General features: G+C 37.3%; 1 protein-coding gene across 2 annotated transcripts in view; it reads left to right on the top strand.

The window, feature by feature from the left end:
* Positions 1-18,889, top strand: part of klhl29 (kelch like family member 29) — a 608,122-nt gene that overhangs the window by 449,499 nt on the left and 139,734 nt on the right. For both annotated transcript variants that reach the window (XM_073933675.1, XM_003200753.7), the window contains 2 exons: positions 1,957-2,153; positions 12,116-12,375. In XM_073933675.1, coding sequence (XP_073789776.1) covers positions 2,000-2,153; positions 12,116-12,375 — 414 coding nt within the window. In that variant the 5' untranslated portion in view covers positions 1,957-1,999. The remainder of the gene's footprint in view (positions 1-1,956; positions 2,154-12,115; positions 12,376-18,889) is intronic.

Genomic DNA, 18,889 nt, shown 5'->3' with positions numbered 1-18,889 from the left:
CGCAGTTTTAAAATTTTGAAAAAACATTTTAGGGTCAAAATTATTAGCCCATTTTAGCTATATATTTTTCAATTGTCTACAAAACAAATCATCATTATACATTAACTTGCCTAATTCCCATATCCTGCCTAGTTAACCTAATTAACCTAGTTAAGCCTTTAAATGTCACTTTAAGCTGCAAAATGTGTTGAAAAAAAATTCTATGTTAAACAGAAATTGGGAATAAAATAAACATATCCACACTCATATTTGTATGTATGTATGTATGTATATATATATATATATATATATATATATATATATATATATATATATATATATATATATATATATATATATATATATATATATGGCAAAATATACATAGTTATTTAACCTGTTAACAAACGTTCGGCAGTGCCTCTCTTTGCCTCCCTAACCAATCACCTAGAACTACCTTCTCTCGAACCCACCCTCCCTCACTTCCTCTATTTCCTTGCTTCCCATTAACAATCCTTACAACCCTCTCTTCCACTCCTACTGTAGATTGAATTGGGGGGGTCCTAATCACTCTAAAAAGTACCCCTACTTTGAGGGCTCTATTTAAACAATAGGTGCAAAGTCTTAAGCGCATGGCACAAAAGCATTAAGGCCATGTCCAAATCCATTTTTGCTATTTTAAGGATGGAAAAATACACTCTGTGCCCCGACACATGGTCTAACAGGGTTGTGCTTATTCTCTTAATGAGTTATAGGTGTGTTTTGAGCATAATGTGTGTTAAATTAATTAGTTCATCTCACATTCCCTTTAAGAGTCAGTTGCGTCACGCCATGGTGTATTTGCTATATACATAGTCAAATTTGTGAGTAAACTGAACGCTGCACTAGTGAGAAAAAAGTTAAACAGAGCATCTGCAGCACGAGGGTAAAGAACGAGCCTCCTCCATTTGGCCACTTTACTTTCTCTTTACTTTACTTTTACTCTTTACTCCTTTACTTTCATAGATTAGGAAACAGTGTTGTACTCACTCCACTGAAGACATCCATTAACCTACATATTTAATTTCATTTGTTTAAAAACTGTTTTTAAATTCAGTTCTATTTTCCAGAAAACGAATAAATTAACAATAATAGCTAAGAGTTATATCCAAATACACATCATATTCTTTAAAAAAAATAATAAAATCACATTTCTGAACTTTGGACCAACCTTTAGCTGGTCGATGGCGCAATCTATTTCAGTTCTTCAAAATAGCAACACGCCAACAATGCACCTTAACAGATCTTTTTAGACCAGAACACCCATGAGTCCACAAAGTGGTGCAAATGGATTTGCTATTTAAACAACGTGATGCATAACAGGAAAATTAAAGTTGCACTGGTCTGAAAAAAGCAACAAATCACGTCAAACATGTCTTGCATCTTATTGCGAAGGATGTATAATAGTCTCTGGGTATCATCGTAGGACTCCCAATCAACCTACCTACCTGTTCACTATTTATCCTCCAACTTCTGTTCCCCTTCATCCCATTGTTCCCTTCCCACCCCTTTACATCCCTACATCCCTACACTAAAGTCTAGCTCAAAGTGTGGCATGGTCCATGCTGCTAAAAACTATTTTAATAATAGTAACAATTGTGTGTTTATTGGCTAACCTAACTTGCCTAAGTAACCTAATTAACCTAGTTAAACATTTAAATTGCACTTTAAGACAAAAGAAATTGGTTATAAGATTTATTACGCATAAAAATGTGTTGAAATAAAAACCCTTTAAATATCCTTTAAACTCCATTAAACATAATTTGGGAAATAATTTTAAAATGAATGAAAATCTCATAGGAGGGCTAATAATTCTGACTTTAACACCCTACTTACTTCAAAGCACTTACTTTTAATTTTGGTTGAATTATCTGCTTTCCTGTTGGTCATGATGGCTGTGTTTGTGTGTTTGTCGTTGGTCTCTGTGTCCTCTGTCAGGTCTTCAAGAGAGACGGGCAGTGGTGAGAAGCTGGAGCTCAACATGACCAACATCAGTGCGGACGTGCTGGAGCTGCTGCTTGAGTTCGTCTACACTGGCTCTCTGGTCATCCACTCGGCCAACGCCAAAACCCTGCTGGAGGCCGCAAACAAGTTCCAGTTTAACACCTTCTGCAAAGTCTGCGTGTCTTTCTTAGGTATGCATCTACAAAGATCCCAACATCCGATCATGTAGAAAATGTACGTTTGTCTCTTTTTTTTTTTTTTTTTTTTTGCAGGACGATGTGTTCTTTGATTTGTGTAAAGGTCAGAGAACAATTGCATTAAAATGTCAGAGTCAATGTCACGGTCTCATCCGGAACCGATTAGACCAATCAATACTAAATATGGAGGTGAATCGGCTGGCATGTAGACGCCCTATGCAATGAAAGGTTGGCAGGAGATGAAGAAAAATTTAGAGCATAAAAGCAAGATTTGCAGTGCAATATTTATCATAATGAGAAACTTTGGTGACACTTTACTTGAAGGGGTGTTCATAAAACTTTTATAATCAAGACATGATATGTCATAAATATGTATTTAAGATTTTGTGCATGCTTATGACAACTCTTTAGGCTCATTTTACAGCTTCCCAAGAGTTGAGTTTTAACACTTTTAAATCCATTCAGACAGTTTTAGGGTCAGACGAGAGCACTTTTAGCTTAGCTTAGCATAGATTATTAAATCTGATTAGACCATTAGCATCTTGCTCAAATTTTTTTTTATAATTTTCCTTTTCAAAGCTTGACTCTTCGTGTACCTGATACAAATTATGTGGACACCCTATGCAATGAAAGGTTGGCAGGAGATGAAGACAAATTTGACTTGAAGGGGTGTTCATAAAATGTTTATAATCATGACATGATATGTCATGAATATGAATAGGATTTAATATATGCTTATGACAACTCTTTAGGCTCATTTTGCAGCTTTGTTTTTGGATTTTTGAATCCATTCAGGCAGTTTTTGTGTCAAACGGGAGCACTTTTGGCTTAGCTTTATATAGATCATTGAATCGGATTAGACCATTAGCATCTCGCTATTATCTTTTGCTAATTTTCATATTCAAACCCATTAGCCCATAGCCTGACAGTGGTTTTCCCCACAGTCCAAAGACATGTGGTACAGGTGAATTGAGTAGGCGAAATTGTCCGTAGTGTATGAGTGTGTGTGTGAATGTGTGTGTGTGGATGTTTCCCAGAGATGGGTTGCGGCTGGAAGGGCATCCGCTGCGTAAAAACTTGCTGGATAAGTTGGCGGTTCATTCCGCTGTGGCGATCCCAGATTAATAAAGGGACTAAGCCGACAAGAAAATGAAAAAAATAAATGAATGTTTTAGACAACATAGCTTGTTAGCAAGACAGCATAACTTGTCATAAATCTGTCATAAACATGATTGCTTTGAGGCTATTATACAGTAATTGTGTTATGAAACCGAATCATTTCATGAGCACCAAATCAGTGAATTATGTGACTCTAAAGTCTAAAAGTTCTGCTTTTAATAAAAGGAAAGTTATGTAAGAGAATATACAGTTCATTTCATTGTATAATAAAACACTAATATATTAATAGTTGGTGTCCAGTCCAAGGTTTTATTTAATAAATTTAGGAAATGTAGTCATGGTGAGAGTAAGAGACATAAAAATACAGTATTTTCTTTTAACCTCAAACATTTTAAGCCCTTGGTCGCCCACTGAAGCTAAGCAGGGCTGCACCCGGTCAGTACCTGGATGGGACACCACATGGGAAAGCTATAGGTTGCTGCCGCAAGTGGTGTAAGTGAGACCAGCTGGTCCTAATGCCCCAATATATTGATGGGGTCTCTATACTGCTCAGTGAGACATTAAACCGAGGTCCTGAGGATTGTTAAAAATCCCTGGACATTCTTTGAAAAATAGAAGGGGTTTAACCCCTGACTTGATTTGCCCACTGGCCTCTGTCCATCATGGCTTCCTAACCATCCCCATATCAAAAAATGTGTAAATCTCCTTGAGTGTCCAGAAAAGTGCTATATATATATATATATATATATATATATATATATATATATATATATATATATATATATATATATATATATATATATTTTTTTTTTTTTTTTTTCTTTAGTGCTATATATATATATATATATATATATATATATATATATATATATATATATATATATATATATATATATATATATATATATATATATATATATATATATATAAGGAATTAATTTAATTATTCAAACGTTAGTATTTATCAATTATTTTCACACAACTAGCATTGAGGTAGTTCCAATATTTTAAAATGATCATATACAGTACATAATAATGATGTATTGCTTTACCTTTGTTCCAAATTTTAAACCTTCAAATATGACAATATACTGTATCCAAAGCATGAAATTCATAATTACAATTTACCATACATAAAAGGGGATTTTTATTAATCAGTCAAAGAAAACTTTATCTTAAATTTCTTTAAAAGCTTAAGCGAAACATAATAAAAAGTTGTAATAAAAAATAACATGAATTTAATTGTTACATTTGAAGAAACACTCCTAAATAATGCAGGTCAAATGGTTCAGCAATAATGTTAACCTATTAATGAATCACGAGGCTAAGGCTGATATACTGTACATATAAACATCGATAATGTAGGTGAAGACAAACTATTGATTTAAGTAAGATACAGTATGAATATTTGTTTACTGAAAGTTCCTCAGTTTGTAAAAGTCCAACAACTGAAAGTCAGCAAATGGATTCAGAAATAACTGGTTGAGGATTGTTGTGCCTTTGGGCAAAAATCTGATTACATGTCAAAGTTACTTACAGCAAGTAAAAAATGATTGATTAACTTCAACAGGGTTGGGTTGTAGTGAGCGAAGTGGATAGAAACATAGGTTTGGAAATATACCTCAAGATGCATAGTCTGGGAATATCAGCTTTGCTTCACCAAAGCATGGTTTAAAATAGATTTAAAGCAGTCCTGTTATGCTTTAACTCTTTATCGGGCAAATAACTATATATGGTAATTTCATTGACATTTCCTTTAAAATTTTGTTTGAGTATTTGAAAATCATTTTACCTGAGGAGGGCAGAGCATGGTTGAGTTTTGTTAGTAGCGTGCAGTCTTCATATGCAAGAGACACTGTTTCATTGATCTGTACACTGATGCACTTGATTTGTTCCATAATCGTAGCAAACATTGTGCTTTTTGTTTGTTGTTGCAGTAGTGTCTGAGGCAGGAACTGTAAAGGCTCCACCCTCTTCTAAAAGTGGGTGGGGAGAAGCAGCTCATTAGCATTTAAAGAGAAATGTATATATTTTTCTAAAAAGTATCTTTACTTAGGGCCATTTAAAGCATGGTATAATAAATGATCTCAGAAATTTCACACATAACTTTCATTGGACATCTGGCATTTGATTTATAAAAGTTTCTTCCTAAAAGTGAACAAACACCAAAATACATGTTAATTAATGTATTAATGTATATGACTCATATGATGATTTAAAGGGGTTCAATTAAGGGAATATTTAGGTTAAATACATTTGCTTGAAGTTTACATTCAGCTCCACACATTCTAATGTCAAGATGGTTTTTATAGATTACAACTTTTGCATGTGGATTTGATGTATACACACACATCCGCCCACTTTGTGAATATGCCACATTTATAAATAAGACTTATATATTGTGAAAAAATATAACATGACCTCTGTAAGAAAAAATGCTTTCCAATCAGTCAATCACTTCCAGTTATGTCAACTTGCTATGTCTTTTAGTTGATTAAGTTGACATAATGGGCCCTATCATACACCCGGCGCAATGTGGCGCAAGACGCGGCGCAATAGTGTTTTGGTAGTTTCAGCTTGGCGCAAGAGTCGTTTTGAGGCGTTGCGCTACGCTGTTTAAATAGCAAATGCATTATCGCTCATTTGTGCGCCCATAGGCGTTCTGGTCTAAAAAGGGTGGCATTCTGAGGCCGACCGCTGTCACATTGCTATTTTGAGAAACTATAATAGATTTTTCATTAGACCAAAACTAACCCAGTCTAAACTCCGGTGCAGAGTTGCGCCTCGCTTACGCACTGCTTAATACGCACAAGAGAGCAATTGGCAAATATCTTTACATATGTAAAAATTCAAATATTAAGGATATATATAGGATATAATAAGAATAGATATAGGATATAAATATAAAGGATTAAAATATTACAAAACATATTATTTTCTAGCCTACATAAAAATGAAAAATCACTGCTTTTATGTCTTCATCTCGGGAGGCTTTTTCAGTTCATTCATAACAATTTGCTTTTGTATAATGTTATTATTATTAGCAGTATTATTTATTATATCCATATTTATATTTGTTTTATTAAAAACAAGCTTAGATTTGCCCACCTGTCAGGTTTTAGACCATATGGGGCGCAGCATTTGTTTTAGGATATAACTCAGGTTTTTGAGCACACTTTGTTATTATTGTTCATTTATTCGTTTGCTGGAAATTAGAACTGAATTTAGAAATAGTTTTGAAACAAAAATTTGCGCTTAACAAACAAAAGTATTTATTTATAGACTAATTGATGTCTGTGCGTAAAGATTTCCCTATCCAAGAGCGAATGTGAAAGTAGATCCATTATCTCTCATTCTCACGCAGTAGATGCTCTGTTTAACAGTTTTCTGTTAAAAAAAACTGTTAACTGTTAACTGTTTGCTTGTGAAATGGTCATTTTTTTCCACTTAGACTTACTTTGTGTCCTGTAAATAGCGAATGCGCTTGTGGTGCAACGCAGCTGGCTCTTAAAGGGAATGGGAGATGAGACTCTGATTGGTTTATTCTCAAAACACACCTATAACTCATTAAGAAAATAAACTCAACTCTTTTAGACCATGCGCCATGGCGCAAAGCAGGTTTTCCCGTCCTAAAATTAGCAAAAACGCATTCTGACACGCCCTGAAAGCGTTTGCGCCCTGCGTTTTGCGCTCTGCGCATGGACGGTCAAAATAGAGCCCAATGTCTCTATTCTCTCCTGTGGGGTAACGAGGGTTCCCAGGTAGTAAAGAATTCTGGGCCAGATTTGGCACAAAGTTGGCATAGCAGGCATTCATCCGGCATGTAGGTCAAATATTGCTCAGATTTGGCAGAGGTGGCACTGTCTTCAAGGTGGCACACAAGACATGGGCCAGATGTCAAATGTAGTATTATGCCCAGACGTTAAAATATGCAATGTGGGCCACGAAAGTGTCACCCACATTTAAATTACTTTTTGAGTAAAGAAATATTTTAATACACAATGTCATTTCCATCTTCATGTTTGCATCTTCTGATGCCTTAATTTTAATCCAGGAAATAATCAAGATGAAATTATTTAAATTATTAATCAATTGTTTCCTGTATGTTGCAAAATGACAAGAATTAACCAACATTACATATATTTTATTAACCAATCTGTTCATAAAAAAATAAAATAAATCTGCCAATTAGGTTGCTTCAAGAAAAAGCACGCCCATAGCCTGACTAAAACGCAATGCTTCGTGAGTGTATCAATTTCATAATATACCGACTCTGGCTTCTAAAAAATAGCCAAAAGGCACCATATATAGCCCAGCCCAGGCCGAGTTGTAGGTTAGACTTGGCCTAGATATGGTCCATGTTTGGCTCTTGTCTGGGAGCCAGACTTGGTCTAGTCATGTAATTCTCTGTGACAATGCCAAGCAAAAGCCTATTGTGTGTGCCAGAGATGGCCAGAGCAGTGTTACTATGTGGGTTACCTATGTAACCAAGCATTCCCCTTGGTTGATCGCTTATGTCAACTTGTTATGTCCCCTAGTTGATTAAGTTGACATAAGGTCTCTATTCCCTCTTTTGGGAAATGAGCGTTCCCAGGTAGTAAATTATTCTGGGCCAAATTTGGCAGAAAGTCAGCATAGCAGGCATTCATCCAGCATGTGGGTCAAATACGGCTCGGGTTTGGCAGAGGTCTTCATGGCGGCATACAAGACAGTAGTAGTATTATGCCCAGACGTTAAAAATTACAATGTGGGCCACGTAAGTTTGGCCTGTCTTGACACGCATTTAAATTACTTTTTGAGTAAAGAAATATTTCAACACACAAATAATAGATAATAACCAATATTAAATTGTCTGAATTATTAATATATTGTTTCCTGCAAGTTGCAAAATAACAACATTACATGTATTTTATTAACATATCTGTTAATAAAAAAGAAATCTGCCAATTAGGTTGCTTTATGAAAAAGCACGCCCATAGCTTGACTAAAGCGCAATGCTTCATGAGTTTATCAATTTCATGTCACACCGAGTCTGGATTCCATTGTGGGTTATTTACCTAGAAATGGCCTAGATACGGTCCATGTTTGGCCCTTGTGTAGTAGTCAGACTTGGTCCCGTCATGTAATTCACTGCGACAAGGCCAAGCAAAAGCCTATTGTGTGGGACAGAGCTGGCCAGAGAAATTTTACTATGTGATGCTACCTACCAAGGTTAATTACTTCAAGTTATGTCAAGTTGTTATGTGCCCTGGTTGATCAAGTTGACATAACGCCTCTATTCCCTCCTTTGAGGAACGAGGGTTCTCAGGTAGCAAGGAATTCTGGGACAGATTTTTGTACAAGGTTGGCACAGCAGACATTCATCCAGCAAGTGGGTCAAACTTGGCCCAGGTTTGGCAGAGTTCACATCGTCTTCAAGGCGGCACACAAGGCTTGGACCAGGTGTCAAATGTAGTATTATGCTCGGATGTGGGCCACGTAAGTCTGGCAAGTCATTTCCACCTTCCTATTTTACATCTTCTGATGCCTTAATTTTACTCCAGAAAATAATCGAGATTCGGTCATTTGAATTATTAATATATTGTTTCCTGTATGTTGCAAAATAACTGGAACTAACTTTCATTATGTGCCATAATTCAATGCAACATGTAGACCAAGCAAAGCCTATTGTGTGGGCCAGAGCTGGCCAGAGAAATTTTGCTATGTGGTTGAAGACATTCCTCCTCAGTTGATTACTTACTTGGAAGTTATGTCAACTTGTTATGTCCTCTAGTTGATCAAGTTAACATAATGTTTCCATTCCCACCTTAATGTAACAAAGGGTTACCTACTCAATCAAGATGTTACATGAGGCGAACTTAAATATGTGCAAGGTGTAGTCCATGTGTTTGTAATACCACACACTGCAGCGCTGACTTTAGAGCATGTCTATAAACTCATTCCAGCTCTGGGCATAAGCCTCGCTCTGTGGTCTGTCTGCGGCATACCATTTATTGCCTCTGGCACAAACCTCACCTAAAAAAAAAATGTTTTTCCTTCCTCTGGGAGTGGAAGAAGACGAGTGGCCCGTTTGGCTTATTGGTGATGGTGCGCTGCAGGCCGGCCTCCAAAGACCCAGACATATAATAAAAGCCCATCTGCCTCCACCAGACGCTCACTCAACCATTTTTACAACAATTTGTACTCTTCTGTTTTATAGTGGAGACAAATTGGGTTGTGTAAGACCCACAGAGTCGATCCGATGTCACAGTCGGTCCACATTTATTGTGTTTATTTGAATCAGGTTGCATCTGTTACGGAGAGATTCAGACATGCTCTCCTTATTATTTGCTGTCTTGGTAATATGTGTTATTGGATTCTGCTTGACAGAGACGAGCACTGCAGCAGGCAATTGTGTAATAAATACAGAATTTATTATATAAATCCACCTTTATATGCATATGAACTTTAATGGCATCCCAATCTTAATGCGAAGGGTTTAATATGGAGTTGGCCCACCTTCTGCAGCTATAACGGCTTCTGGAAGTCTTCTGGGAAGGTTTTCCACAAGGTTTAGGAGTGTCTTTATGAGAGTTTTTGTCCATATCTTTTAATTATATATAGTGTGTGCTTTGCTTTGGCTTTTATGTGGTTAACTTTTCTCAAGTTACTGGATGTTGCAAAGTAAACAGACAGAACTCTGTTTATTTTGTAGTTTTATTTTAATGCAGTTCAGTGTTATAATCATAGACTGTGAAAGACATGGACGCAATATCCGTGATGTCACCCATAGGTTTCTGAAGAGCGCAAATGAAGCTACAAGTAGGCGTGGCCAACCATTGCCATTTTGTTTGCACTTCATCACGCCAACCGGGGGTTATAAAAAAAGGGCAAAGAGGCGGAGCTTAAACAGGCTTTTTTTGGGGGAGAAACACTTAATACTTAATTACCTGTGACATGTTTGTGTTCTGACCACATGTGCTTGGTTGTGTACTATATCAATAACGTGTTTAGTCTTTTAAAAACCTTGTTGTAATACATTGAGCCACTAAGCATTGTTCTTATGACGTTTTTCTACAGGAGCAAAACGTCAATTACTTCCAAGTACTTTAAATATAGTCTGTGTTAGTAAATGCAAGGCTATCTATGAAATCCAGACATAACACTGTTTGACAACGCTTCAGACGGCTGTTCTAGAGCCTAGAGCTAATCAATCTGTCAGATTCGGGAGTGCATTACAGTTCTAAAGAAAATAATAAATGATCTTAAATAAAACAAATAGATTTATATAGATGGTATACAAGTATATAATTTCACTCACCTGGGAAATGGAGGCCACTTGAATGGTTTGTGAGCACAGTTAAGTGCACAGCATGCCGTATTGTCTAATAATTGTTGGAAATAATCCTAAAAAGCAGTTGACTGTGTAAAGCCACATAAAACAAAACAAAAATATAATATATATGCCGAGTTCAGCAGCTAATCAGCCGGAATTAGCTGAGGTGAAGTTGAGGTGGCCAGCGAAACCAAGCTCTCACTCAACTGGCCATGCCCCTTAATTATGCAGACTTAATATAACTTAACATAAACAAAACAGATGAGTTATAAAAAAAAAATTACCCCCAAAAAAATTCAGTTGTTATAAAGAGTAATATTTGCTATATGAACCAAAATCGGTCTTTGTACAAGGCTGTAAGCACCTTTTTTCTGCTCTAAAGTTGACCATTTTAACATTGGGGTCAATAGAAATGTGCTCTATCATGGAGCAAGACCTAGTGGAATTTCGATGAATTGCATTTTCAGTTACTTCCGTATTAGCTTCATGAGGGAGAGCGGGATGTTGCCGCTTGGTTATAAACCTGATCTGTGAACAAGATCCTCTGTTTTGTCGTAACCACGCTGTAAAAAAAACACTGTATTTGACACAACCGATTTGTATTGAGACAACATGAAGAAAATAAGTTAACCTATAGGTTTTTACAAACTTTATTGGATTGGAAATAAAACAATTAAGTTGTCCCAAAAAAAGTTCAAGAATTTAGTAGACTGAAGAAAGAGCGAATGCTATGTTTTTTTGTGTGTGTGTAATGCATCACAGTATTGTACATGATGCAGTAAAAGAATTCAACCTTTTATTCAAAAGTGATTTTTTTTGTATTAGTAATGGAAAGCAAAAGGGTTTTAAAGACACTATGGTTGGTTTATTTATTTTTTATACACTTTTGCAGCCAAACCCTTTGTTTAACTGTATCTGGGGGCTGCTCAAAAGTTTAATAAATACGGCTGTGTTTAAAATGTTCTATATTTTCAAAGAAAATATCCTAAAAATGTCCATGGTTATGTGTGTGAATCAAACAGCACGGCTTTTCATAATTAATTTCTACATCTTTACTATTTCAGCCAGATGCTTAAAGCAACTTTTATATTCTGCGTTTCACATTTGAATTTGAAAGAGTCTCTTAAGAAAGCACTCAGACTGGCAATCAACACTGAGATTCATTCGCCACGGCACAAGTGTCAAACTCAAACCACATCTTGCTGTGTAAAATAAGAAAAAAAGACTCTTGCCTTGTTAAAAACCCGGACCTTTGCACCTGCTTGGTCAAATGCCTTCAGTCGGGACTCAGCGGGACTAAAGATGAGCTTCACCTTGCCATTCTAAACCACAGGACAGCGTCTCAAGCCATGCACTGGGCTCAATTGATTTGTTCTGTTGTTCGTCTCCAGAGCGTCATAAGCAGGGGCCCAGACTTGGAGCCTGCCAGATATTCAGTACAGATATCTGTCCTAGAGCCCTCATCGGCCCCTGTGCTGTGATCTTTTATGGATGTGAGCATCTCTCTTGTTCTCTTTTCCAGAAAAGCAGCTGACTGCAGCAAACTGCCTGGGGGTTCTGGCTATGGCGGAGGCCATGTGCTGCACGGAGCTACACAATATGGCCAAAGCCTTCGCACTGCAGAACTTCCCTGATGTGGCAGGACAAGATGAGATCCTCAGCATCTCCAAAGAAGACCTGATCAACTATCTGTCCAACGACAGCCTGAACACCAAGGCAGAGGAGCTGGTTTATGAGACTGTCATCAAATGGATCAAGAAGGACCCCATCAACAGAGTACAGGTGAGAAGTGCATTCGCCGCATGAAACATATGCCAGAGTAATGGGTGGTTCATTTGGCCTAATCAGGGACCAAGCTCAAGGGAAGTGAGTTATAATTTCTTTCTTTCTTTTGGAGCATTTCTGAATAAATAACCTGTTTCTTTTGTTAATAAATCAAAAACATCAGTGCAATCAGTTTAATCCTGCTCACAAATAAATGATTCTTATGTGAATCGGACAATATGTGGACCATGTTACTGTACAACTCCTTTATGTTCTCCGATTTTTCTTTAGTGTATCAATAACAAACAGTTTGTTAAGTTTTTGAACAAATGATTCTTATGAACCGATTCATTCTAGTGAATAACTCAGATGCTTACAGAGTTTGAGGTGTTGTGGTGTTATCAAACAAATGACCCGTGTGTGCTTATTGTTGTACAGTGAATCAAAAACATAAAGCAGTTCAGTTCCTTAAAAAAGATTCTTATGTATTGAATCTTTGTAGTGAATCAGTCAACTTACAGTTGCCAGTGTAGTGTGATTAACAAGCAAATGACTCTCCTTAGCTGATGTTTTTTAGTGATTGAAAAACATGCAGCATAACTTTTGTCATCTAATTCTTGAGTTCTAATAAGCTCATTCTTTTAGTGAATCACACAAAAGCAAAAGTGGGAGTTCTCATTTGATTGCCAAACAAATGACTCTGTTTTGAGCCAATTCCTGTATTGTGTATCACAACACAGAGAACAACCCGTTTAGTTCAGTTCGTGAACAAAAAGTCTTATGAAGTGATTCTTTTTAGTGGATCATGCAGAGACTTTTATAAGCTGATTCTTTAGTGAATCAAAAGCATAAAGCACATCAGTTGAGTACAGTTCCTCAGTAAATGATTCTATTGAACTGAATATTTGTAGTGATGTGAATCCTTCTAAACGTATAGTTGTCAGTGTCATGTGATAAGCCAGGGCCGGAGTGGGACTCATTTTCAGCCCTGGAATTTCAAGCCAGACCGGCCCACCTCAGTTCACATCTGATTCCAATTCAGTTTCTAATTTCACTATCACGTCTTTTTCAAGAAAACAGCTGCTTTAGAAATTCAAATGTTCAACAACCCTAACAGTATTATATATTTTTACAATAAAAATGAAAAAAAATGCAATAATAATTTTACGGGTGAGGCTGGAACACAGGTCTGCGGCGTTGAAATGCAACGTGTTTACCACTGGACCACAATGGCACAATAACTGTGGCAATAAAAAATAAGTAATGACTTGTGACCCTTAAGACACAGCACTACTTTCTTTTTATGGCTCAATCTTTTTCTCCCCTTTTTAGATTTCTGATCAAGTTATGTCAGATTTATTAATGTAGCGAATCATTTGATTTTCATTGAGCAGGTGCATTATTCATTAATATCAATCATTCGAATTCTTAAATTCACTAAGGTGCCGCTGTTTGGGGTCGATAGTTACATTACATCATTATCATTAACGTTAACCTGCAGGCTGCATTTTGCTCACGGGGCTGCGAGAAAATAAATAAAAAGAGCGGCGCTGCGGCAAAATAATGAATAAAAAGAGTAAAGCTATGATCAAATAAACAAATAGATGAAAAAAGTGTGACTGCTGAGAGAGTGCAAGCAGGTAGGGACACTGGCCCTCGTGGCCAAAAAAACAGACCGACCCCCCGAGAATTCTCCCGGTTCTCCCGATTAGCCAATCCGAGCCTGTGATGAGCAAACAAATCAACATTATTATGTAGGCAGAAGTACGTATGGCTGCATTTTGTCCTTAAAACGATCGCTATAGGGCAGTATGATGCCGTTCCTGTTCGCGCTTACCAGCTGACTGCTTACCTACGTATGGACAGCTTTCCTGCTGTTTGTCCAGTAACTCGCCTTGCACGTTGGCAGACTTGAGATGCAGAGAGGAGTTGACCATGATGACGGGGTGCGAGTCCAGTGAAGAGCAGTTCCAGAAAGCGAGTAAGAAAAAAAAGAAGCCAAAAAATAAAAACAAGTAACAGGGTGAGAATGTGTTGATATCTGAAAACGTGGTAAAAATCAGGCGATGACTTTTCATTTCTGGATTGCTTTTTAAAACGGTCAGCTGGGTTTAGGGCAATGGTTGGGCGGGTCAATCTGTGCTTTTGAAAACACTATCAGTTGGGTTTAGGGAAGGAGGAGGGTGGTCAATTGGTCAGTCAGTCAGTTGACAGCGGCCTCTGGTGGATTTGGGTGAAAACAGCAGACGTGAATGACACTTGTGAGAGAAATTTGACATCTGAAAAAGCATGCACAGCGGCCTTTGGTGCATTCATGAAAACAAAAACTGCAAAAAAAAGCATAGCTCTTGGGTCGTATTTGCCGCTCTCCAAAAATGTAGAAAGCGGTAAGTAGTAAGAATGAGCCTGAGTTAAAACAAATGGCTCTTTTGAGCTTATTCTTTTATTGTGAATCAAAACCATACTACACAATCAATGTGGTCCAGTTTAACAAATGATTCTTATGAGGTGAAAAACAGCATAATCAATGTAGTCGGATTCATGATTGAATAACTCTACAGTGATTCTTTGTAGTGAATCCATTCTCTGAAGTAATGATTCCTATAAATGATTCTTTTCACTTCCTTTTGTGAACATATTTTTAATTATCAAAAAGTATTCAATTCAATTCAAATAGAAGTTCTAGTAAACTGAAACTGTGTTAGTCCGGATTTCAGAGTTAAATGGGTTGTTTTTACTGAGTAGTACAGTATGGAATGGGTCGAGACGGGTCACCTTTATCAGGCTTGAGTTTATCAGCCAAAAGGGTACCAATGGTGGGCGTGGTGTACGGCAGAAAGTTTCAGTTGATGTCATTCTCGCTGGAGGAAATGTCTACAGTAAAGCCGTACGGGTCGTTCGCATATCATATAAGAAGCACTTCTCACAAAACAGATGCTTTTTACACGTAAATACTTGTGTATACATGTTCATTAGTAACCTTTTTATGAACATGATTTGATTATAACTGCAGATCAATGATGATGTGAAATAGCCTACTGTAACGTCTGCGATTAAATAAAATAAATAAACGATTGCAGCATATTTGAATATTTGAGTCCTTATTTGGGTTCAAAAACAACACGAAACATATAGCCTACAGCGAGTGCAAACCTCTCATCTGTATCTTTAATCTTCACCAGCACATGTAACCTCTGTTAGAAAGTAACTCCGTCATTCCGTGTTCATAATAGTTCAAAAGGTGATGATAATAGTTGAACGTGCCAGTTTGTTCATGTTTTAGGTTGCTAAAACAATCATTTGCTCCTTTGTTTTGTTGGGCTTCTCCTATGTTTTTTGGAACTTCACTCTCGTGTTTGTTCGTTTCTGAAAGGATCGGCTGTCAAAAGAACTTCAATAATCATGCACACGTTATTATTATCTGCTCGAGAAGTTCGTTATTTAAAATATAGTGCGCACACGAGTGCAAGCGAGAACGCGAAACTGCTTGCATTTTAGACTGCCTTGTAGACAACTACGGGCCACAGGATAGTTCTGCTCTTCTTCTTTGCTTTGTGGCTGTTCATCAAGACGACAACATGATTTGCATAAGGTCGGGTTGACCATGGTTCGTTATTATTTATATATAATATTACGGTGTAATGTCTTGGCTGTATTTTTAAAAACGTCGATTACTTTGTTCTCCTGGCTTGTTGCACGAATGAGTGACGCATCTCTGTAAACCAATAGCGTTCAGCTGTGTGTCTCCTGCGTGTACCCTTTTGTTGTGATATGTACCCTCCTGAAAGGGTACCCAAAAAGTTGTACGGTATGGTTCACTTTTAGGTACCAGTGGAAACGGCCATGAAAGGGAACTGAACTGAACCGTACCGTACTGTACCGTACCACTCAGTGGAAACAGGCCAAAAGTTCCCTGCTGAAAGTCCAAACACTGAAGAGTAAATCCATCGATGCTGTGCTCCACAAGTCCCAAACCAAGCAAGCCATGGTGCAGAACAAAACTTGCCCAATTACAAAGTGAAGGGAAAAAAACCTTGAGAGAAACCAGTGTCAGTTGGGCACGACTAGGGGTATGCAAGTTATTTAAAGTTAAGGGTGTCACGATCCTCCAAATCCACGATTCGATTACATTTTCGATTCTAAAGGCACGATTCAATTCGATTTTCGATTATGAATAATTAATTAATGACCAATTAATTATTTGTAGCCTACCATTTAAACTACCTGACCTGCATGGTCTTTGTTTTACCCATAAACAAATTATACATTAAATGAATAAAGGCAAGATACACACATAATTACCACCTGTCAATCACTTTTTCTGCAAGACTCGTGAATAGGCAGTGATTTGTGTCGTTATAATGGCGTCGGTAAAAAAAGACGCACAACCAACAGGAACCAGCCAACAGTATCTGAGGTGTTCGCTAAAATGACTAAGTACAAGTGAGTGAAAGATTGAAGCAGTCCTCTGACTGCCTGGACCCGCTGTGTGCGCGTCTGTGTCTGTGTGGTCACGTGATGTGCATTTTCAGAGGTAGAGGAAGGAGGGCTGCTCAGTAATGCTACACGCCACTGTGGATCTCAAATCGTTGTCGTTCTAAAATGCCATATAAAAACAAAGACAGTGTAAATAGGGGCTGAGTGTGTACTTTTCGCGAGCGGATTTGCAACGGGGATGAGCGAAGGATCGCGATGCCGGTGTTGTCTATCGGACGAACCGTACGTAATACGTACATAGCAGAGCTTGCAAAACTGTGTTTTTTTTTTTATCGACAACACGAACGTTGTCAACATAACTCACTGGAAATTCAAAATGCTTAAACACGGGTGACTTCATTGAAAGAGGAGAGGGTTTAAGCTATGTCGACGGTTCTCCTGCTTCTACAGTTTAACAAGCACTTCAACAAGCCTGTTTTTTTCCCGCTTGGCAAGCCAAGCTGACGTGACATGGTGGCGTGGCAGCATCGACGATTCTATTTTTTGATTCGATAATCGAAATTGAGCATAAATTTCGATCGATTTCGATTAAAAATCAAAATCGTGACACCCCTATTTAAAGTTAATCAAAAGAAAGAACAGATTATGTAGACTTATTCCTGAACAAATGCCTCTTTGAACCTGATCCTTTCAGATTAACTAATCATGTTTTCACTTTTGCGATTAAATCAATGTCAACAAATTCTGAAACAATTTGGAATTGGTGTTATTTTAGCGACACAAATACATAGAGCACTACCTTTTAGCTTACAAAATATATACAGTTTCTTAAAAGTGCTAAAAATTTTTTTTTAAAAAAGCTCCAATAAGCTCGCCAGGTCTGTCCTTAATAAATTTTTAGTGTGTGTTGTTCGCATCGAGTCTTAAACCATAGTAAGCTGTGTTTTATTTAGCACCGTGACTGCTTTCTGTTTTGTAGTTCTGTGTGAAAGCCCCAATTTTACCCTTTTTTTGTTGAGACACCAAGAGTTCAGGCCCCCTGAAGTGCCTTTGTTTCTTTATGGATCAAAAGACCTGTCTGCGGTGCACTAGACAATTCAATAGGGCTTCCTCAAATCTCACTTCACATTGAAGAAGTTTTGGCTTCCCGGAGCCCCAAGAACAAGAGGTCAACACCATTTTGCTGGCCTTGCACTTCTATTCCTGTTCCCCTGAAGAATACATTCAGGCTTTTCGAAGCAAACATAAATAAGAGAGAGAGAGAGTCGTGCTAGAGCCGGGGGCCCAAATCTGATATTCAGGGGCCGCGTGGCATGACATTAGACCCTTCGGAGTACTGATGGAGTGCAGTGACTGTCTGAAAATGGATGACAGAACTGCTGCTTAAAAAAACACTCATGCACCGCAAGTTTCTCTGCTCTGTGAAACGCTCTGCGACAGTGCAGAGTTCATACACCGCTCTGGAACATTGGGGCACTGGATGCATTAAAAAAAAAATCTTTATGTCTGTCTCTCTCTTCCAGAATTTCACCCCTTTCCAGACTGCGATAGAAGCGTTTTGATTGAATCCGTTGACATTTCCTTAGGATATATCAGCTTCAATTGTTCACAGTCGATGCACAAACGCAAAGGAAAGTGTTTGTTGTTGCTTTGAGCAAATGTTTGAGAGTGAGAGCACTGCGGTGGTCAGAGATGGCCCAAAGATGGGAATAGTTTTTTGCTGAATGTGTAGGAAATAAAAAAATAATAATAATATAAAATAATAGAATAGAATAGAATAGAATAGAAAAGAATAGAATAGAATAGGATAAATACAGTACAATAAATAAATAAATAAATAAATAAATAAAAAATAATTAAATATAAAATAAAATATGTTTTACAGTAAATAATTGGTGGCATTACTGCAAATTATTTGTTAACTTTTTTTTTTGCATTAAATTGAAATACAGTGACAATTAAGGTGTTTTAGTGCTCAGAGATGGACCAGAGATGGTAATAGTGTTTAGCTGAATGTGTATAAAATGAAATTGAATGAAAAAAATAAATAAATAAAATTAACAAATGAAATAAACATATCAAAACTAAATAAAAT

This window comes from Danio rerio, chromosome 20 (genome assembly GCF_049306965.1).
Source record: "Danio rerio strain Tuebingen ecotype United States chromosome 20, GRCz12tu, whole genome shotgun sequence".
Lineage (NCBI taxonomy): Eukaryota > Metazoa > Chordata > Actinopteri > Cypriniformes > Danionidae > Danio > Danio rerio.
The sequence above is the reverse complement of the archived record's forward strand: the minus strand, read 5'-3'. Positions and strand labels throughout refer to the sequence as shown.